Source organism: Dunckerocampus dactyliophorus, chromosome 1, assembly GCF_027744805.1.
Source record: "Dunckerocampus dactyliophorus isolate RoL2022-P2 chromosome 1, RoL_Ddac_1.1, whole genome shotgun sequence".
Classification (NCBI taxonomy): Eukaryota; Metazoa; Chordata; class Actinopteri; order Syngnathiformes; family Syngnathidae; genus Dunckerocampus; species Dunckerocampus dactyliophorus.
Window position 1 is genome coordinate 38198588 of NC_072819.1, and position 23519 is coordinate 38222106.

At 39.8% G+C, this 23519-nt stretch overlaps 3 protein-coding genes across 5 annotated transcripts; all 3 read left to right on the forward strand.

The window, feature by feature from the left end:
• Positions 1-1923: 1923 nt before the first annotated feature.
• hsd17b10 (hydroxysteroid (17-beta) dehydrogenase 10) lies at positions 1924-7810 on the forward strand. The gene is made up of 7 exons (XM_054792625.1): positions 1924-2089; positions 2166-4575; positions 5039-5203; positions 5683-5847; positions 5918-6046; positions 6224-6332; positions 7380-7810. Exons 2-7 carry the CDS (start codon positions 4552-4554, stop codon positions 7568-7570), a joined length of 783 nt encoding a protein of 260 aa, XP_054648600.1. The 5' UTR covers positions 1924-2089; positions 2166-4551; the 3' UTR covers positions 7571-7810.
• A 361-nt stretch (positions 7811-8171) lies between these two features.
• On the forward strand, positions 8172-16158 carry sarnp (SAP domain containing ribonucleoprotein). The gene is made up of 11 exons (XM_054779197.1): positions 8172-8279; positions 8785-8884; positions 9105-9148; positions 10094-10164; positions 10495-10546; positions 12041-12114; positions 12548-12585; positions 12669-12694; positions 14977-15045; positions 15127-15213; positions 15295-16158. Exons 1-11 carry the CDS (start codon positions 8247-8249, stop codon positions 15334-15336), a joined length of 636 nt encoding a protein of 211 aa, XP_054635172.1. The 5' UTR covers positions 8172-8246; the 3' UTR covers positions 15337-16158.
• A 1183-nt stretch (positions 16159-17341) lies between these two features.
• ccnt1 (cyclin T1) lies at positions 17342-23252 on the forward strand. Of its 3 annotated transcripts, none has more exons than XM_054795756.1 (9): positions 17342-17520; positions 18292-18373; positions 18455-18583; positions 19117-19177; positions 19742-19804; positions 19898-19943; positions 20084-20247; positions 20357-20445; positions 20531-23252. In XM_054795756.1, exons 1-9 carry the CDS (start codon positions 17348-17350, stop codon positions 21770-21772), a joined length of 2049 nt encoding a protein of 682 aa, XP_054651731.1. In that variant the 5' UTR covers positions 17342-17347; the 3' UTR covers positions 21773-23252. The 3 variants fall into 3 exon arrangements, with proteins under 3 accessions (XP_054651731.1, XP_054651713.1, XP_054651721.1); XM_054795738.1 differs by having other exon boundaries at positions 19742-19803; positions 19888-19943; XM_054795746.1 differs by having other exon boundaries at positions 19742-19803; positions 19891-19943.
• The last annotated feature ends 267 nt before the right edge of the window (positions 23253-23519 follow it).

Below are 23519 nucleotides of genomic sequence, written 5' to 3' on the forward strand. Positions count from 1 at the left end.
CAAATAAGAAAATGTATTTTTTAATCTATGTATTTTATTTAAAAAAAATAATGCTAAAAATTATTTTCAATGCCAGAACTTAATGGTAGTTTTATTACTCCATGTAGATAATGGAAAATATGTCATGGTACATATAGTCAATTGATATGTATGGTTAATGGCACATGCATAATAGAGCACATTATCAGCTGGAATAATGGTCAGCAGTGACGTGCAGTCAGTGGAGGCAGGTGAGGCAGAGTCTCACCAGCCAATAAAAAATCAAACGAATGATAATGCATTATTTGTCAATCGGACTGTATTCTAAATGTATTTTCTATATTAGACAAATTGTTGTGAACATTTTCTTAAGTAAAAATTGCTTAATTTTCCACATTTCCTGATCAAGTGAGGCTGCAGCGAGCGTGCCTGCCTGCCGTCAGACTGCACACTGAGTTGGAGCATGGCGCCTGCCTTTTTGTCAGCATGTCGCAAATGTAATGCTGCAGAAGCATTTATTATACACTACACGGTCTGAAGAACATCATGATGTGTTTAACGTTAGTGTGACATAGTTATTCTGACAAATCGGACAATGAAATACATAGAAATGTCATACTGGAGGCACTTGCAGTACCGCTGCATCCTTATTATGATTATATACCCAAGCTCACCAGGAGGTGATCAGACTTTTGCAACAAAGTATCAAAACATTTCTTGGGGAAAGAAAGGCTGCATGTACTTCATATACAGATAAAAGGTAAGAACACTGTTTTCCAGTTAATAAAAAAAATAAAAGGGACTAAGAAGTACTTGAAAACAATTTGAAGACCTTTTTTTTAGCAAACGTGAATTATTCTGTTCTTTTTCTTGTTATCCACTTAATGAGCAACCTGTACTAGCATTAAAAACCCTCCAAAAGAGTCAGTGCCTCACCAGCCATGACCCTTACCGCACATTACTGTCAACACTAGAATGCAAAGTACATGTATTCAATTTTATATGTGAGAGGAATTGCACTTTGACTTTAAATGTATTGGAATAATATAATGTCCTTCTACTTTACTGAGATTACAATACAAACCACAAAGTACGATCCTAACATAATACTCAAGTGAAGTAAGTGCTGTATGCTGACTCCAATAGACTGTGCTTGAAGTCTCGTTCTCGTCACCTCAAGATCTCGTGAGATTTCCTCATGTCAGCAACCGCTCAGCCTGCAGTAACCTCAAAATCACTTATACTAGAAAGATGGCGAGGATGAGAGTCGGGGCCAGCCGGGCTTGGTAAAATCTTTTATTAACAGCTTAGTTCTTTTGTCACCACGGGAAGGACGATGAACCACGCCCGTTACAAGGTAGCGATAACCGCGGCTTCATAGGCGTCTGCGGGACGGCGGATGTAGAGGCGGTGGAACTGGGAGGTCGAGAACCGCCAATTCCTGCTAGCTAGTCACAACTACTGGCTAGCTGGTTTCTCGTAACTATCTGTGGACGTTCTGTATAAAAGCTAGTTAGTCGCCTCGCAGGAGAATAAGCCAGTGTTGCTCCGTACTCACTTTGTCGTTTTTGTCATGTCTTTTAATGAAACAGCTAACAAGCTACACAAGGCTCAGATGGTAATCAGGTTAGCCTTTAGCCTCAACTGAGTTAAAAGGAAGAAGACGTTAGCATGAACGTTGATGCTTGCTGTTAAAGTGTAAACACGATCCTGCTGATTGTGCTATGTTGTGGTGCTTGCTGTTTAAGTGTAAACATTATCCTGTTGCTTGTGCTCTGTTAAATCGAGTAAAAGGAAAGCAACTCAACATTTTTGAAAAAATGGCCAAATGAATTATAACTGTACATTCCTTTGCTAGCAAATACACATGACAAACAGGATACTTTATAGCAACCATTACAATGTATGTCTTATTACCTAATTATGTATCATTTTCACTACTTTGCTGTTCGAATATCAATATTCATCAGTTGTTTTCTTATTCCTAAGGGACTTCTTTGCTTCTTGAGTCCCTCACAAAGCAAATGAAAGCACCCAGAGGCTGTCTGCATTGTTTGTGACAAGATGGCCGCCACCTTTCCCTCAAATGGCAGTGGGGCTGTGGGATGAGGTAGTAGTTTGTATAGTTTTAGGATCACACCAGATCTGGGAGATAACTATACAGCCTACTGTCTTTCTCACGGCAGCCAAACCATCCTCCACATGACAAGAGGCCAACATCCTGTGTTGGGTTGCCATGGAGACTGGCTGCAGCCTTTGATGCTGACATGGCACTAGTGATTAATTCCTTCAGCTACTGAAAAGTCTCTTGTGAAGCTGTCAATGTCATGTACTGAAATGACTTGATGTATGTGTAGCTGTACTGTTGTGAGGTAGTAAGTTGTGTTGTTGTGGGATGTGGGATATTTCATCCCCCTTTTTGGAGATACAACTATACAGCTCACTGCCTTCTACAATGTGGCAGCTTGATGCCCTCTGCTGCTGCTTCCATTCACTTCTTTTTTAATAAGCCTTCAAATTTGATCATAAAATGTGCCATCCGTACTAAATCATGTTATATTCAACGTTGTCAGCATGACAACCAATAACTCACCTTTGTTTATTGGTACAAGACTTACTTTCCATGTAACACTAGGAGTTGTTTAACTATGGACATTTTTAGACTGGCACAAATAAATAAAAAGAGAAAACACACTAGCTTGGCTGTTCGTTTTTCCCAGGGATCCCTGTGGTGATTAGAGTACATGAAATTGCTTGTTTCAAAGGGAGGAAAAGTGCTTAATATTTGGATAACCTGGATTTCACCGATTTATTGGCTCAAAAGTAGCTCTTTGAAGGCATAATAATGTAACACAACATCCACTTACACTTAAATACTTTTCTTCCTATAGTGAAATTTCAGTGCATTGGGAAACAGCGGTGTTAAGACAGGTGTTAGACAAGGATGTCCTATGTCAGCCTTGCGCTTCAATTTGGCCGTTTAGTGGATTTTGAGGCATACAACATTGGACTGGCCACGGGTCATAAGCTGGACCCTCTTCTCAGCCCTTGAAGATTTAGATTTCAATGATGACCTAGCACTAGTTTCACACTCAGCAGCATGTGCAAGTGAAATCCACTCATCTCAGCATGTTTGGACAACAGGTATGCCTAAAAACCAACCAGAAGTAAACAGAAGTGGTTGATGCTGAATGTCCCAAACTCCTCGTCATTCATACCTCTGTAGCACTGCAAGGCATGGCGGTGGAGCAGGCAGCGACATCGGGAATCACCTCAACAAGGCCAGCAATGCATTCTGAATGTTAACAATGTGTGGAAAGCATCCCAATACAGCACCAAGAACAAACTAAGACTGTACCAGAGCTGCGTACTTTCCACCCTAATGTACAGCTCACAATGCTGGAGGATGACTGAAAGAGACCTGAACAAACTGTCCATCTTCCACACTAATAGAAACTTTAGAAGAATCTCAGCTCAATATCTTGTTGTCCGGTACAACCAAGACAATATGGACACTATCATTATGCGAAGACGGTGGAGATGGATTGGGCAAGTGATGAGAAGAAAACTAGGCAACATCTCCTGCATAGCCCTTCACTGGACACCAGGGAAATGGAAGTAGGTTCAACCCAAGAAACCTGGTGTTGAACTGTAGAAGGGGAGCTCAAGATCCTCCATCATACCTGGGACACCATTCAAAACCTGGCTCAAAACAGACAGGAGTGGAATACCTTTGTTGCTACCCTACGTGCCAGACAGCATAACGGGCATGAGTGAGTGGCTATTGTGAAATATGTCTTGCATTGTGTAACAATTTGTGCATAATTACATAATATATATATCTGTGTGTATGTGTATATATATGTATATATACACACACACACACACATATACATACATATTTAGTCAAGGCCAAAATGATTCATACCATGTGGGCTTTTTGACACAATCTAGCAACATTTAAAGAATCTGGCAACATCTGAAACATTGTAATTACATAAATATGTATGTGTAGATCAGCGGTTCCCATGAGGCACCTGCGAGCCTGGTTTTCATTCATGTTTTTAGTTAATCTGAGATACCAAACAAAGAAATGCATTCTGAAATTCAAAAGGCAGATTAACTCTTTTTTTGTCGTTGATATTTTAATACAAAATGTGAATTGTGGATACCAATAGTTCTGGTAAAACAAGTATATTCAGTGTGTTTGGGTTGAGGTAACATAAATCTGTAAAATGAACTCTCAGAAGAAACCCCTGGTCTAGAATATTTGACTCAACCTTATTTTAAAACACTTACCTGAATGTTTCAATACTGTTTTATATAAAACTTTTATCAAACTAAAACGTTTAAAAATTGATGCAAAAGGGCTGTCGTACAAACCAAGGTTAGTTAATTTAATTTAATTAGTATATCCACCAAAAATATCAGCATTTTACTTTTCCAACCTCATTTGAACTTGAACAGAAACTTCCTTCAGGTGAGAGGACGTAGGAATTTACGTTTGGTGATGCGTCTGTCAAATACACGATCTTTGGCTGACCGTGACGTCACTTCTGCATCAAATCCAACATGGCGAACATTCGGTGTGTCAAGGTGAGAAAAAGAAAACTATAAACCTTTGTAATGCATTGCCCTGCACGTAATCATAGTCATTTGAGTGCAAAATAACATTCACGCGATTTATAATTCCTTGTTTAATATGTTCGTTTCTCCTAATTGTCTGTTCTTGTAGCGTAGAAGTTGTGTAGCCACGAACTGATGATTGTGCGAGCTGCTTGTGTGCTTGCTATCTTCACGTTATGTTGGCACAACCTCTCCTCCATCCTAGAAAACTAATTAAGGTGTTGATGTTATTATGCCACCTACCCTTCTTTATCTTAACGTTTTATACCCAGTGGCTTTATTTTTAACTAACTTTGGTCGTAAGTTTAGCAGCGGTCAATATGAACACCACTAATCTGGACTGTACCTGTCCTGACATTAGTTTAATAGTCTTTTTTTATCGTGTGCAAACGCCCTCTCCCATGGTGTCCGTCTCAATTGGTGTGTTTTATAGGGTATGGTTGGTCTGGTGACAGGTGGGGCTTCAGGTCTGGGACGGGCCACCGTGGAGCGTCTGGTGCAGAGCGGAGCATCTGCTGTGATTCTGGACCTGCCCTCCTCTGATGGACAAACTCTGGCGGCCAGTCTGGGGGACCGATGTGCCTTTGCTCCTGCGGATGTAAGGACACACATGCTCAAGTACTGTAAATAAGTGGTCCCAAACCTTTTTTGAGACCACAGGCTTTATAATAATGTAATACTATTGTGATTTACCAATGTCTAAAACAAAGAAACACATTATTTTATTAAAACTCTACAAAACACATCAAATAAATACTGGCACACCATTCGTGCAAGCTTGGTGTTTGTTTTCCAAAGAGAAAGCTAGTTTGCTAATTCATGTCCAGGCAGTAGTGATTGCACCCAGCTTTGATTCCAATGTGACGTCACAGTAAAATAAATTGATTGTATTATTAAGCCTATCAATCATAAATCTATAGGGATTTTTCTATTGGTTGTTTGCAGTCCAGTGGTTGAAGGCCCCTGCTGTAAATTATTCTACAGGAGTCCTGTTGTTGAATTTTGATGGACTTCACCCCAGTTATCCACATGCACGAGACATATAGTTATTGTTTAGTAAGCTGTGTTCTCTTCCAGGTGACGTCAGAGGTGGACGTTCAGTCAGCTGTGAACTTGGCGAGAGAGAAGTTTGGCAAATTGGACCTGGCGGTTAACTGTGCTGGTATCGCTGTCGCAGTCAAAACCTACAACTTTAAGAAGGACGTACCTCACAGCCTGGAGGACTTTCAGCGTGTCATCAATGTAAGACCGACAGATGGGTGGGCACATGAGGACACAACAATGTTATCATTACTTTAACTGTGTCACGCAGGTGAATATCGCGGGAACCTTCAATGTCATTCGCCTGGCTGTGGCAGCAATGGGCAAAAACGAGGCCGATGCAGACGGACACAGAGGGTGCATCATTAACACCGCCAGCGTGGCAGCCTTTGATGGACAGGTGATTTAAAAATAAACACAAAAGTCCTCATTAAAGCAAAGTAGCTGTGACAGTAAGTTATATTTTTATCACAGCACCCAAACTGCAAAAAAGCATTTTTATATTTATATACTGAGTGTGTGTGTGTGTGTGTGTAGCTTGTCAGCTTACAATAACACATGTGCTTATTGACTGTAGGTTGGACAAGCAGCGTATTCAGCTTCGAAAGGTGGCATCGTTGGAATGACCCTTCCCATTGCAAGAGATCTGGCCCCTATGGGCATCAGGGTAATCACCATAGCACCTGGTAAGCGCATGTGACCCATTTCATGCTCATTGATGGTATTTATAGTGAAAATTCAAATATTTATAAGCTTGAATGTTGAAGGAAAAAACACTTCTAAAAGAAGTACCACCCCTTTTCATTAAATCATCACCAAAATGTGGGTCACAAGGACCCTGCTTAAATATGCTTAAAATGGTCACAGACAAGCAGCATTAACTCATGTGGGTTTTTCGCTTCTGAATTACAAATAGACTCCACTCTGAAGAAAGAGTATTGCCAGATGAGATGTTCTTTTACGTCTTGCTTTCAGATATATAAATAAATAGATAAATAAATGGCTATATTGATCCCAATATAAGACTGTATTTTCCAGAGAAAAGACAGGTGGTCGTATATTTGGAGTCTAGAGATTTATACAAACCAACAGGCCTGCCGGGGCGCTGCAATACTGCCTCTGTCCACCAGAGGAGCCCAGAAGGATACTGACATCATTGCACCGCCCCTGCAGGAATAACCAACGAAATGGTTTGCTGGGACTAAATGCATTATGGGAAGAAGTTAAAATAGTTGTTTTTTTTATTTTAAACCCATATTGTTACATGTATTGTATATTTCTCAGGTACCTTTTGAGTGTTAAGTTGCTGTGTGATGAGTATAGGCTTATTTGTAAGATGACACCATGAGTCAGACTGTTATATTGCAGAGTAACGTCCTGCAAGCTTTTCATTAGTTCACTTATAGCTTGTGATTGGCTATTGGCAAAGAAAGAGCTACCGGGCATGCTGGAGCCGATCCCAGCTGACTTGTGTTATAACTTGACCAAACGGACCGCACTAGCAAAGGAAATGCAAACATGACAATTGTGAACGCATCCTTAGCAAAAAAACGGAGGAGTTACGATGCTAATTTTAAGATGTTCATCAATGAAGAAAAGTCATCAAACAACCTATCAAGCATTTAAGAAATATGATGAATGAAATATGATTTAACTGATTGTGAAAACATGATTAAAATGATTTAGAATAAAGGAAGTACAGTACATTGAGTACATTACTTTGATCCATCCAGGTCTGTTTGCTACTCCCCTCCTTGCCGGGCTTCCAGAGAAGGTGCGCTCCTTTCTTGCCCGCCAAGTGCCCTTCCCTTCACGTTTGGGTGACCCTGCTGAGTTCGCCCACCTTGTGACGTCACTAGCAGAGAACCCCATGATAAATGGAGAGGTCATTAGACTGGACGGAGCCATTCGCATGCAACCCTGAGTGTCTGTGTCTGTGTGTGTGTGTGTGTGTGTGTGTGTTTGTGTGTCCATGTGCGTACACATGTAATTACATTTTTAAAAAGCTGCAAGATTGAATAAAGGCCACCAGATCATCTCTGAATGTGAAAAGATGTGTAAAAAAAGTTGTGCATTATTCAGTACATAGCAGTACTTTTTACTATCCAGTTGTTTTGTAAACAAATGCACATTTAAATAAACCTGCAATGACTGCATTTTGGGTTTTAATGTTGTCTTAAATGTTTTGGTCTCGAAAGTAGCTTTTTTTTTACCACATGCAATACAATAAGCACTATTTGACCTATTTTTCTACTTTTAACATTTAAGCTTAAAAGGGCACTTTTTCTGTATGGTGTCCTTGTTGAAGGCCAAACATTTATACTGCAAGAAATGTATAAAAAGTCACAGAGTAGTTTATTTTTGAACAAAAATAAAAAAACTTATATAAATATAAATAAATAAATGCTACAATTAACAGCTTCAGTTTAACGATTAGCTTGAAATAAATGAGCCTAAGACCTGTGATTGGAGACATGTAACAAGTGCAGTTAGTCCTTCCGTCCACGTGGTGCCTCTGTGACAAAGTGAGTTTAGAGTTTCGGCGCTGAGAAAGAGCAGCGCGTATTTGATTGGAGGAAGTCACTCATCAACAAAGAAAGATGGCTGAAGTCATAGAGCTGCAGAAACTCAAGGTTGGTAGTCTTACTAAGAATCGATTATTTCACTCCCAATGGCTGGCTTTTACAATGAATGATTTATTTTAATGCTTGTTTGCTTAAATATCCATTAGCAGAGTCGCTACAGATTGAGGAATACAACGTGTCCACCGGCTGCTAAGGCTAACAATTAGCGTGTGTTCACGTTGTCATAGTGTACCGCGCCTTGCTACAACTATCGCGTCTAAATTTAGATGTACCGGACTGGCAAAACCTATAGCTAAAACTGCAAATTAGGCAATTAAAAACATATTCAGACGTTTGAAACGAGTGATGGCAGCGTACTTCGATCTTATACTGAGAGCCACCATTTTGATATTCATATTCATATTCTACCTAGAAAATGTTACATATTCCCATTAAAGTGCGGTACCCCTACAGCTAAATAGTTTTTTTTTCTGTGTAACCGTAAGTACAAATATGTTGTAAACTGCTATGTTCTCCTCAATTTTATGAACTACCATAAAATATTATGTTTCAGCTTGCTGAGCTGAGGCAAGAGTGTGAAGCCAGAGGGCTTGAGACCAAGGGAAACAAGGGCGAGCTCATCGCACGCCTGCAGGCCTACCTTGAGGAGCAGGGTGAGGTTCAATACCACCAGCACACTAACTTGGTGTTGAAAGTCATCATATTATTTCTTTTTGTGCACAGTTTATTTGACATTAAATTACAGTATTTTTGTCTGTACTCTTAAAAACATTTGAATTGGATCATTCTGTCTAGAATGATACTTCTGTCAGAGGTTTTTATTGTTGTTTTCTCTCCTCTCCGGTGGCGGCTATTCCATCATGCAACCCGCAGATGAAGATGTGGATGTGGATGATGTGCTGGCAGATGATACAGTGGTAATGTGGTCATCTGCTCTCATGTTAAGGAAAACTGCATCTTTTTTGGAATTTTGCCCATCATCCACGATCCTTATGTGAGACATGAACACGCATGTCTTTTTCTTTTGTGTGCGTGCTAAAGATATAAAAACAACTAAAAAGATTACTGCATGAAATGGGATACACCTATGCCACCTACAAGGACCGCTATTAAGACACCTCCAACAAGATTTCATGGTTTTATATCCATGCTGCGACCGTGTAGTAACAGGTGAATTCATGATAACATGTAATACTCACAGTATTTCGCATATTTTAGCCATTTTAAGCATTACCGGGACTTCCTTCCGATACGCAGTGATTTCACATATCAATATAGAAACGAACACCTACACCTAGTGTTAACTTTTCCAAATTCAGAAATAAAAACACAGCAGCAGTGGTGTCAGCTCAAATATGTAGCAACAAATATGTTGGAGTGCTCCAAGGTATTGTGAGCGCGACGCTGCGGGCGAGTCTGTGGTGAAACTAGTCGCTAGCCGGCGAGTAGCAAGCCTGTGTGTTCTGGCTAAGTGTCAATGCGCCAGTAACATAGGTCGATCGGTATAACAATGTTAATAATAAAAACAATGTCGCTGTAGCTTGGTTATATGCACATCACATTATATGCACAGTGAATGGAGCCTTGTTGGCGCTTTTTGGAGTCTTTTGAGAAGGCTTTACAGGCTGAATAAGTGGTTCCCATACATGCAGTAATGAGCTGTCTTTATCTGTTTAGATCGTATTAGATCTTATCTTTAGAACGCATGCAAAAGAGAGACACATGTGTTCATGTCTCACATAAGGATTGTGGATGATGGGCAAAATTCCCCCCAAAAAGTGCAGTTTTACTTTCAGCCAGCAAACTAGTGGGTTTTTTTTTTTTTTTTTTTTTAATTGTGTATGTTTCCATTTTAATTTCAGGACTTTGCTAAGAGCGAAATTGTGGACAATGGCAAAGTCGTCAAGGATTCAGAATCTCCTGTGGCCGAGCTGTAAGTTTGCCCTCATTTATTTTTTTATTCTGGAGTTAAATCATAGGTTTTCGTTGTCTAGAAATACAAGCTAATAAATGCTTACCAGAAGTTGCCCTCACAGACAATACGATTTGATCAAACAGCATCCTGGCCAGCTTTCTTCATCAACAGCAATGGAATGCTAAAACTATTAATGCAACTGTATCCATATTTTTAAATTTATGTGTAATTATTATGATAAGTTTTTTTTTTTGTCATCTACCCTGTGAGCAATGCTGAAAAGAACAGTTCAGTTTGACACACTAGTTTTTCAATGTTTGGAATTTTCTTTACATATTTATCTTTCAGGCCCACTGAGAAGAAGATTGTGAAAATAACACCTCCAGCGACTGCCAATGAAGTATGTGTAACACTTAGACCAGCAGTTCAGTTCATTTTAGTTTTAACTTATCTTAAGGGACTTTGCACATGGAGCAGGTTTAGAACCAAGCTCCGTCTCATATATTAAGGACAACCAACTGAACCCTTTATGAGCAAGTACTTGGCGAGGGAGGCAAGGAAATACTCAGTTTAGGGAAGAAACCTTGAACAGAAGTCAAGCTCTGTGGGGTGGTTGAAACAGTATAGAGGTGGAAGAAACAGCATAAGAGAGGTTGAGCGGAATTTCAGGATGAATTTAAAACGCACTGACATTTTACAAGTGAGCTTAATTTGACCATGTCTAAACTTTTGAATGCACATGTTCCATGTTGCAGTACTTTTTGCACAACTTTCTGTTTTTTAACAAGGAGCTGAACAGCAAAAGTCACAAAACTCTGTGATCCAAGAATGGACCAATACGTTATCACGTATTTAAACAGTCCTCCTTATCGTGCTCTTTGTATTTTGACATAATGAGATCAAGATGACGCCTGAAAACCGATTAATAGCACCTCATCATTGTAAAGCTTCAAACAGGATGTTCTCAGAGGGAAGTGGACACTGTGCTGAGAAACTGGAAGAGTCACAGAAAGGCTTACTGCACTGTTTGACTTTATGTGGAAATGTCACCTGTTGTGAATTTTGCCATTCAGCTCCATGTTTGAGAACAACAAGTTGTGCAAAAATTACTGAAACGTTGAACACTTGGACATATACATTCAAAAGTTAGGAGAAGGTCACATGAAGTTCACCTGTAGAAGGTTACAGTGCATTTCAAGTTTGTCCTGAAATTTCACCCAAAAGCCTAATATCCCTCATTTATTGTAAGTAGTGTAACTTGACTTTAATCTGTGTTTAGTTCATAGATCATTAAAATCATAAAATACGTATGTCCAAATACTTCTAGATTATTTCCCAATCCGTAGCAATCAGCATGTTATTGAATTGTAAACTTTCAGCTTTAATTTAAGATTTTCACAAAAATGTAACATTTCGGCTTTAGACCTTTTTATGTAGATTACCTATATTTTCAGTGGCTCAATATTTGGACGGCCTACAATTGTAAATACTTTGTACCCATCATTGTTAATACACTAAATCTGATGATATCAATGGGCTTCATTTTCATCTAAGTATTAAAATATCATGGTTATGTTTACGGTACCAGTCAACTGTTAAGACGCCCTTACTCACAGCATTAAATTAGATGTGTCCAAACTTTTGACTTGTACTTTACATTGTTGATATAGACTGAATGGAAAAATGTTTCCCAAATGTTGTATGGATATTGTGTATAGCTCAACAATTGCTGGCATCGTGTGTTTTTTTTTTTTTTTTTACTGCAAGGTTGTTGACGGACTCAGTATCACCTCTTCTGGTTGCAGATCGATTTAATTCTCAATTATAAATTATGCTCAGCCCCAGGTTTCTGCACAAAAAAGTCTGATTCTCCTGCTTATCCTTTGTTGAGCAGCGGCTACAGAAAAGAGCTGAACGTTTCAACTTGCCTACATCAGCTGATGACAAGAAGGCCCAGCGGGCAGCAAGGTGAGACTGGATGGATGCTTTTGTCATGTTATTGCATTACTTGTTAATGTGATCTTATTGAAATAACTAACATCATTTACAGCACAGTGAAATTTATGTAGCTAATTTCTTTACTTTAATCAAATAGGGGAAAAAAAGTTACTAAGGATTACATTGAAGTCCCAGCCACATTGTGAGGAAGCTAGGCTATTGCCACAGTGAACCCATCCATCTACCATCATATGAACTGGAGACCCTCACTGTATTTACATTTGTGTTCCAGTTTGGACACAATTGACTAGTAAGCAAAAAGCCATTTATAAGCACATCAACCAAAGGTGTGGCACAAACAGGTGCATAAGCATTAAACAATAATGAAAATCCCAAGTTACTTGAATTATTAGACATACATGTTTTCTAGCCCTGGCTCAAGTCATGTGTTTTGTAATTTCAGATTTGGCTTACCCAACAATGTCTCAAGTCCATCCGCAGGTCTGTATGACTTCAGTTGGAATTCTGTTGCGTTGTAAAATACAAAAACGTATAACAATTTCTTTGTTGTTTCTCTTGCATAGGCACCACTGCGACCAGCAAAGCTCCGGTAAGGACACCCACTTAAGCCTGTGAATATTCTCATTCATCCAGGTCATTATATTCTCAGGACATTCAAGTGATCGCAACTGGACTGTTCAGGTTGTCTTAGGAGACGTTTCGCCTCTCATCCGAGCAGGCTTCATCAGTTCACACTCAGACTAGCTGGGACACACACCAGTCAGACTAGATAGTTAAAGGAAAACTGCACTTTTTAAAAATTGTGCCCATTATCCACAATCCTTATGAGAAATGAACACACATTTTCTCTTTTCTATGCGTCCTAAAGAAGAAAAAAAAAAGACATCTCATTGTTGCATGTAATGGGATGACCTATGTTGCCAACAAACCGCTATTAAAACACCTCAGAAAACCTCCAACAAGGTTTTATATATATGCTATGACCCTGATAATGTGTAATACAGTATTTTGTCATATTTTGGTCCTTTTCGGCATTACCGGAACTTCTTTCTGGGTGCATTGATTTCACATACAAACGAACGCCTAGGCCTAGCACTAACTTATCCAAACTCAAAAACACAGCAGCAGTGGCGCCAGCTCCAATATGTAGCTTTACCCTTCAGTACTGTAGTGGCCTGAGGTGTTGTGATGTGCTACTGCTGAGTGTGTGGTGAAGGTGGTGAAGCTAGTCCCTAGCCGGCCAGTAGCTAGGCCAGTGTGTCAAGGTATCAGTGTGCCAGTAGCATAGTTTGATCAGCGTAACAACGTTAATAATAACAATGTCGCTGTAGCTTGGTTAATTATTATTCCCATATGTGCAATAATAAGCTGTCTCCTGTGTATACAGTATATATTGTGTGTGTGTGTGTATGTGTATATATGTGTATATATGTGTATATATATGCTCAAAAAAATTAGAGGAACACTTGGAAAACACATCAGATCTAAACTGGGGGAAAAATGATATTGAATATCTTTCCTGATAATAAGTGGGTGATGTATTAGTAACAAAATGATGCCACATCATTTGATAGAAATGAAAATGATCACCATATAGAGGGGGGAAATCAAAGACACCCCAAAAATGAAAATGAAAGAATGATGCAGCACACTGGTCCATTTTGCTAAAATGTCATTGTAGCAACTCCAAATGATTCTCAGTAGTTTGTGTGGCCCCCACGTGCTTGTACGCATGACTGACAACATCAGGGCATGTTCCTAATGAGACGACGGATGGTGTCCTGGGGGATTGTCATTTCACACCACCAAAGAGCCAACCATTCCTGTCTGGATTAGCCTCATCCTTTTTAGAGATAGGACAGCTCTAGATCTGCAAGAGCCAATCGAGTGACTAGTGTGTGTCCCACCTAGTATTTGAGCGTGAACTGATGAAGCCTGCTCGGATGAGAGGCGCAATGTCTTCTAAGACAACCTGAACAGTCCAGTTGCGATTGATTGAATGCCCTGAGCACACCCTCTTATGTGACCTATTCCATTTACAAATGACATTTGTGATGTCCCCCATGGGTTGTGCTCAAAATGTTTTGGAAGGCATGATAATAGCATACATGTAATATACATATCCTCATAGTTTTATAGACCAAGGGTTGGCAAACTAGCTCGCGAGAGAGACAATACACGTTATTGGGTTCACGAGACGATATTTAAACATTACTTTTAAGAACACTACAACAACCAAATCTAGCACTGGGCAAACAGACTTTTTTTTCTTTAGTGTCTTGGCTATATATAATGGGGTTTGTTGCATGTTTATAGTGTCATTTTCTTGTCTTCCTATGATGAAAATTCCAAAGGTCCCCTATTTTTTTCATATTCTGTATCATAGTATCCCAAATTAAACCAATCTTTTTGATATTTTGTATAACCTGTTGGAAACTTGTCATATTTTTTTTTTCCCAAGTGCTTTGACCATTTTTTGTGGAGTTATATTCAAAGATCTTTGCCCATGTCCCTGCAAAGATGTTTTAGTTGATTGTCAACTTGTTAAATTTCACCATGATTTGGCTAAACACCCTAAAGCTACCGTGGGTGTTTTGTAAAGCGTATTGAGGTATGCGGAAACTTTCAAGTCAGTGTAACTAATGGGGTCAAACTTTGGGGTTTGTGGTGTATTTGTCAGATAAATAATAGCACATGCTGCACAGTAGGGATGCATGTTTTAACAAAAATTCTCCCTTCTGCTTTTAGCACATCCGGAGTAGAGGAGTTAGCTTACATAAACAAAAACATAGTCATGTGAAAAAAATAAGGACACCCACATGTAGGTGATTAGAATTGACATCAACTTGAAGATTCTTGTGTTTTTTACAGCTAAATGTTGATCAGCTGAAGAAGAGGGCGGAAAGATTTGGCATGAACGTCTCATCCGTTTCACAAAAGGTGACTGTGAGAGCCACGTTCGCCGGAGTTGGAATATTTACGATTGTTTGTTATTAAAGTGATGTTTGCCATGTTTGCCAGATGGAAGAGGATGAGAAGCTGAAAAAAAGGAAGGAGCGGTTTGGGATTTTGACAGGCGGTGGGACAGCTGGCTCAGCAGACATAGAGGTAGCTTTTATGCCTGTTTGGACTCACTGACAGTTGTGGTCGCTTGCATCCGATTATTTGAATTCTTTTTTTTCTCCACAGGCAAAGAAAGTGAAGCGTGCTGCACGATTTGGAATGGCGTGAACGTGTGTGGGTTTTCTTTTTTTTTTTTTTTTAATGATTTGCAACTGTCACTGGAAGTGACCTTGGTAATCAAAGATACAGTTAAATACAAACAGGTTTGGTTGCGATAGTAGAAATTCATAGGAAATATAGAAAAATGTATTTGAAATGATTTAGTTTCCTGTCTGAATTATTTCTGCTGCCTATATGCAAGCATGTTCACTGTTTTTCACTTTTATATTTCACAATTGTCAGACAGGTTTCATTGGCCGTAACTGTTTTTTTTTTTTGTTTGTTTTTGCGATTGGTGTATTTTTCCACAAAGACACATTCAATATAAATGTTGCACAGTATTTGACTGAGCACAAGTTCAACCATACAAACTTAAAAACATGTTTCCAAGTCAGATGCAAATTCTTTACATTAATAGTAACGTTTGTCTCAGTTGACAACTTTTTTGGCGGTGCAAATCTGTCTATCTTGGCTTTGTGTCAAATACAGAGTATAAACACTTGTTTTCCATAGATGTTTTTACGTTTTAAGTTTATTGATTATGCCGAAAAAATCTCCAATTGTGCATTTACAGTCAATATCACCTGAGGAAAATATTGGCCGGGGAAGTTGAAACTGTGTAATACTGTATATTACAGACTGAATCAAAGAGGAAGCATCTAACAAGAAGTTTTCATTTTGTTTCCTAAAATATCAACAGCTGATTGGAGGGTAAATGTTTTCAGACAACCCATTAAAAGGATATACCGTAGCTTGGTTATGTTAATTGTACTTTGATGACTGTTTGGGTCACTGCTTCAGTTCTTTATAAATAAAAACTTTTCAATTTTGTGATATGGCCTCTGTTTAATTCCATCAGGGGTATGTGTGGGCTTTTTCAGTTGTCTATACAATTCTGGGACATCGAAACAAAGTCCAATTTGCTGCGTCAATCAATTCTCATTGCAGTTTTTTTTTGCCTGGGAATTAAGACGGTGTAATTGCTTTATTTTAACAAGTGGCATCTAGAGGAAGAAAAATGCCAGAGCTTGTAAGTCTGTTATCTAATAGCACTTTTAGGCTATTTGGATACATTAGTAAAATAATGAGACATCTTGTGTGAGTACAGTGTTTACAGTTAGGTCCATAAGGATTTGGACGGTAGCAAGAGTTTTTACCTCTGTACGGCATAATGGATTTCAAGTGTAGACTCAGCTTCAGGAGGATTTACAAAAATATGAATTACATAAATAAATTATATCCTGCTTCGGGGCTCAAACGTATATTACCATAGTTTTTAATACTTGAAATCATTTCTGCTCAAGATTTTTTCAATGCAAGTAAAGTGAATATTCTTCAATGGCCAAGCCATTAGTCAAACCAATAATAGAGCACGTTTCCCTTACGAAAAGACAAAAATGAAGGCCTGGCAAAGCATTTCCAGGGAGGAAACTCAGAATTCTCTCAATAACTCCACCTTCAGGCAGTTATTGATTGCAAAGTATTGCCATCAAAATCTGAAAAACTATTCACATATTTACAATTGCTTATGCCAAATGTCCCCTGGAAAGGACTGCTTTATTTGCCTGTAATGCCTAAATTGGAAATATAGTACAGTATGTTATATTAAAGCAGGGAGTTTACACTTCAATCACATGTTCATTGATTGATTTCAAATCTATTGTGGTTGTGTACAGAGATGGGGGGGGGAAAAAAACTCACTGTCCAAAATACCTTGACCTAACTGTAGACACACATCCGATTTCCCCAGCTTCAGTATCTTTGAACCTTGCAACTGATTTAAAAAAAAAATCTTAAACACAAATAAATTTACATAAATAGAAATCTGCTATAGTAATGTTACCATTGTTTTGGTTCAATTCCTTTGTATTTTATCTTCACAACTGCTTTTACCACAGTCGGTTCTTTTAGGGCGCTTTACTGACACCTATTGGTGAGTAAGAAAAGTAGCGCCCACTTCCTTGGTGTGGCGTCATTTCCTGTGACGCGCTGAAATTTTAAACTATCCTCCTCCTCAGTGATGGCGGCTTCGCTTCGTTCTCTCCCTGTAAGCTGTAATAACAAATGGTACTACACCCGGCAACAGATCGACAACAACCCATCACGGCGAGCTGGACTCGATCCGGACAAGGAGCTCTCGTACAGACAACAGGCGGCCAACCTGCTGCAGGACATGGGACAGCGACTCAATGTGTATCTTTTGTCGTGTCCCAACAAGCAGTTCTGCTAGCCGTATTAGCTACATTAGCCGTATTAGCGCGGTTGCTTGTTGGCGAACGAAGTTGAGCTTCTCATCGCAGAGAGTCGTTACTCGTTGATATGTAGCTTTATTGAAATACCCCCGTTACATTTTCGTATGTTCAGAACACAATTTTGTTGTTTCAGACTTTTCTGGGGCTTGGCATGGCTGTCCGAGAGCGGCGTATTTAGCTAAACCAAAGCCGTGAAGGCCTGTATTGTCGGCAGGCCTTTAGGACGTTAGCGTTAGCTTCAGCGCTCACTGTACTTTTAATGTAAATAAAGACGTGTATATATCCGTGTAGCAAGTAGCATTGTATTTTCAGCATATTCAGTACATGTTGTTAGTATTTAGCCTTAAAGATTCATATTTAGCCTACTAAGTATTGCAGCTTCCAGCTAACTGAACGACAAGTAACGTGATCGCACGCTTCGCTTTGCAGGAATGTAACATGACATAAGGCTGATTTCATACAAACTGGATCCATATTTATATACTACTAACAAGAAGTTAGGGATATTTCAGCCTAAAACGTACTATTGTATAACGTTCACAGGTGAACTTAATTGAGCTTCACAAATTTTGAACGCACATGTTCAAAACATAACGCACTTGACGCACAACTTTCTCTTTTCTAACGTACCGGTTGTGCACATCCCTAACTTTTTGTGAGTATATTTCAAACTCGAGTCAAGTCTTGTCATTTTCCTTAACTCTTTTATTAGGTCCCAGCTTACAATTAATACGGCCATCGTGTACATGCATCGTTTCTACATGGTCCAGTCCTTCACCAGATTTCACAGAAATGTGAGTACTTGTTTAATTTGTTTGGAGTCAAAAGTAACGCCTTTGAACTACCTTTTTTTTTTTTTTTTTTTTTACTCTCAGGTCATTGCTCCAGCAGCTCTTTTCCTTGCTGCAAAGGTGGAGGAGCAGCCCCGAAAGCTGGAACATGTTATTAAGGTGGCCCATGCCTGTCTCAACCCACAGGAACCCTCGCCAGACGTTCGCAGTGATGTGAGTATTACGCCTGTGGTTTCCATTTGATTGCTGTGAGCTCCTGTGTTTACCCAATAGGCCTTCCTCTCTGCATTGAATAAAGGTTTTACATTGCCATTAGCTATTTTATTCACAAGCAACAAATCTGAAAATAGAGATGCAATGGCAGCATTCTACGTCTCTGTTGCTTTTGCATCAGTTCCCCTTTTTACGTCGAACGATTTTGTTCGTACCTCAAATTTTGAGGCTGCTTGACAACTGGATTGAGGCTAGAGTGGACTTAAAATTAAAAGGAGGTGTTTGGTCATCTGGGTTTAAGATAAGATGGTGTAAAATGAGAGGTCTCGTTTGAGTTCTCAGCACTAATCACTTATTTGGGAGCGTTTGTCTGAACAAGACTGAAAGAGGGATGGAGGAAAGTCGATCAAGATGAACTCTACAAAACCTCAGACATTTGCACATGACCACAATCAAACTGCATGACCAGTGGTGTTGTTTAACAACGGATACAGGCCTCGCAGTGAGTAATGTGCCTGTCCTCTCAACCTCAGGCCTACCTGCAACAAGCCCAAGACCTGGTCATTCTTGAGAGCATAATACTCCAGACCTTGGGTAAGTTGGGAAGGAAAGACTTGGGGGCCCTTGATTTCCCTCCCTGTGATTCTGAAGAAGTAACCTGTGTTTACTTTTGTTCGACAGAAACTTCGCATGCAGTTTGTAACACTGCACAGTCACGCTCATGTGTCACCAGTCCACTGAAATAGTCGCTTTCAGCTTTGTGGCTGTCAAGTCCTTTGAATCTCTCATCTCCATTTTTGTCTCTTCATTTTGAAGCGCTCGACACAATGAATCGCTGCATTTTTATGAACCGTATTTTTCTTATGTCTGCATAAGCCCCTGCCTTAAGTATTCAATCCATGGGAACGTATCAGATGACGACCAACATTAACGTTAAACTGAGTCTGACATACCATTTATGTTCTTCACAATAAACTTTCAGTCTTTTCATTTAGGAAAGAATATTACTGGAAGACCTCATGTGAAGTAAAATTAACTCTTTTTGTTTGGGCTAACACAGGATTCATTTGTTTACCGTCGAATTGGAACACACCTTTTATCCGGTTTTAACTGCTACATTTCACTCATTCTTTTTTGTTTTGTCCTCTGTTCTTGCAGCGTTTGAAATCACCATCGACCATCCACATACGCATGTTGTCAAGTGCACCCAGCTGGTTAGAGGTGAGCATGAAAAGAGGGCGCACATCAAAGTCTTTGTAGTGTTAAAGTGTCTCAGGTTTTAAGTGTGCTTCTCCATTCTTGTTGTTGTTTCAGCAAGTAAGGATCTTGCTCAGACGTCTTACTTCATGGCAACCAACAGGTATATTCTCAGTTTACTTCCTGTATATTTCCACACTTTTTTGTACAAATACTTGAAACTCAATATACTGAATGTCTGCTCTTGTTTTTTTCCCCCTGTTTCTATTTTTGTGCTCTTCTGGGATGTACGCTGCCACATAGTCTCCACTTGACCACATTCTGCCTGCAGTACAGTCCGCCGGTCGTGGCTTGTGTGTGCATCCATCTTGCCTGCAAGTGGTCCAACTGGGAGATTCCTGTTTCTACAGATGGCAAACACTGGTGGGAATATGTTGACCCCACAGTCACCCTCAAGCTTCTGGATGGTATGCACTCCAAAGCCCCTCATAGCCGCCTAGCTGAGGGGGAAAAAGGTTTGGGGAAAAGCCACACACCACTGATGTTGTCTTTCATATTCTTACAAAACTTACGTAGAGCTTACACACGAGTTCCTGCAAATTCTGGAGAAAACACCCAGCCGATTAAAACGCATCCGCAACTGGAAGGTACAGCTTGTTTCCGCTGTGAGGTCTATTGAATTGGTCTGTAATGAACAGATTCTATTTGTTGACTTGCTTAACAGCCTCTGTCTGTTTTATTGGTTCTCAGGCAGGAGGTCAGACACCAAAGACCAAGCCAAAAGTCCAGGAGGATGGTGACCAGAGGGACACCATGATGAGCATGATCTCTATGGCCTCTTCAGAGAGCACTGTGGCAGGCCTGATGAGCCTCTCTGCTCCACCAGCCGCTTCATCTTCGTCGTCAACAGCTGACAAGGAGAGGACACCTGGCAGCGCTCAGACCTGGAGTGGTAAGAGTCAAGGCGGACCTGAGCAGCAGCCCAACCACGAAGTCCACACCCCTGCTAAGGTGTCCTTAAGTGAGTACCGTGCCAAGAATGCAGATGTACTGGCTGCTCAGAAGAGGAAGTTGGAGAACATGGAGGCCAGTGTGAAGAGGGAGTACGCCAATGCTGCTCAGGCTCTCATTGGTCAGCAGCAGAGGAAGGAGAAACAGCAGCATCATCACCAGCAGTCCAGTTCGTCTTCCTCTGACCTGTCGAACCCATCACCCATTATTCTCAAAATTCCTCTGGAGAAGGAGAGACACGATAGAAGTTCTTTGAAAATGAAGTTCCCTCTCGCTGGTGGAGGCAGCAGTTGCCACAGTGGCAGAGGACAGGACCAGGATATTAAAGTGCGTATTCGTATGCCTGAGAAGCAAAGGGGGAGTTCGGGTGAGGAGGGCAAGAGCAGGGACAAGCACAGGGAGCGGTCAAATCACCACCACCACTCCTCGAGGAGCGCTTCGCTTTCCTCCTCACACAAACACTCATTGAGTTCCGGTGGTGCGTTAGGAAGCAGCAAAAAAGTCCCTAATGACTCGTCTCGAACGAGCTCCTCATCTTCCTCTGCCTCTCGCAAGAGGATACATCCTCAAGATCCCTCTGCAGGATCTCACTCTGCTTCTAAAGTGAGCAAGTCTTCTCGGAATCCCTACCAGCTACCTTCCCTGTCTTCCTCCTCTGGCCCAACACTGGCATCTGACATCCTCCCTGCCCTTGGCCTTCCCCACCACCAAGGAAGCTATTCACATCCCAAAGGTGAAAAGACAGACACCAATGGACACGGGGCAACAGGTGTCGCCCAGTCCAATGAGTACCAGGACACTTTTGAAATGTTAAACTCGCTTCTGAGTGCGCAGGGGGTCCAGCCATCCCAGCCGTCCATGTTTGACTACAGAACCCAGTATGGGGACTACAGGTACTCTGGTGGATCCAGAGGGGGCAATGCCAGACCCCCACCCCTGCCTTCAGATCCTCCTCCACCTCTTCCACCATTACCCAAATGAGTTTTTGATGTATGCTGCTGTCTGTTACATAAAGTATTGTATGATTTTAGACATTTTATAGGCGTTAAGAGCTGATGCAACTTTTAAAGCATTTTATTTTTACTGGTCACGCGAGGCTTGAAAAGCCGAAGCTTGAACATGTGAGGGAAACATTCACATGAAGATGTAGATACAATTTTGGCTGCAATCAAATTAATTTAGAGGATGCAACATATTTCTCCCTCTCAATTTTTTGAGGAAATTAAGATTAGATCACCACACCTGTCGGGTTGGCACTTTTATAGTGTTGTTGATTTTTGTTTATTTAAAAAAAAAAAAAAAAAAAATTGTAATCCTGTTTTTGTCAACAATACTGTTTAGACAGCTTCCAGAGTCCATCTCCAAAACACTTTTTCTTTCCTTGAACAGCCATAACCTAAAAAATGGGCTTTCCCTGCTCTGTTGGTGTCCTGTATTATATTTGGTAAATGTATGCAAAGATTGTAAAATGTTTAAACCAATACACAAAATATTTTTACATTTTGTTAAGGAAAAAAGGTGCAAAAAATGATGTAAATTATCTTTTTTTTTCTTTTTTTTCTTTTTTTTTTTTAGATTTTTAGTGTTGCAGTCATTGTTTTAAATGGTTGTAAAATTATGTCAGTTTTAAAGACGTCATACTTATTGAAAAGACACAGAGGCTATTGGATACAGGTTTATTGGTAAAGGGATTCCAGTACTTAAAAAAAAAAAAATCATTCATTAGTTTCTTCTGCAATGATGTACATTTATTTGATGGTGGTTACATTGTGGGAACCATATCTATCATAGCTCAGTAAAGGATAACTGATACCTTGTCGTTTATTTAGACATGCCTTTTTTGGGAGGTGTTTTATTTTTTTCAAGTGTCAGTCTCATTGTACACTTGTGAGTTGATGTTGGTTTGATACAATCATTAAAGTTGTCTTGATTAATTTGGATTGTATAGTCAACAAACCTGTTCAATATTAAGTATATGTTATCCATCCAGATAATCAACAATGCTTGCTTTTTTTGGCTGAGCAAATCCCGCTTTAGGATTTATTTTGTTGTTTGTTTGGCGCTGTCAAATCAGCCATATCCTCAATATGTGAGTAAACTTTGGTTTTACTGAAATAAAATTTTGTTTAACTCTGTGAAAAGAGTAAATGCACTGACTATTGATCAGAAGGGTTTACCTACAGTACAACTGCAAATATGTAATTGACTGAGAGATCATGAACTCAATTATTTTCAGCAACTGCCGTGCAACCTAGCAATGCAAATCACTTCATTACATTTTACCTGAGGTTTTCCTGAAAACCTGTGGGTTTTGTAACTCAGTGGACTGGCATTTAATAAAATGTCAGTGGGATTTTATTTTCCATGTAACATGTTCTATGTGAACACTTGTTTTTAAATGAGATTTTCCAATTAAAGTTACAAACTTTGTGGAGAGAATGAAAATTATTTTGCCTCATGTTTTTCTATTAATGCTGCAGTTAGATCAGGCTATGGCTCGGGAGCCAGATGTGGCTCTCAGACATTTTTTGCTGACATTTTTAAAATAAAACCTTTCAGAAATCAGTTTTAAAATGTCTTTAAAAATATATAACTTTTTTTGCATTGTAATCCATCCATTTTCTACTACAATGCAGGTGGCCAGAGCCAATGCCACCTGTCCACCTATTTTATTTATTATTGGTTAGCTTCAGTATAATGTTATTAAAAAGAATAAATTCAGAGACTT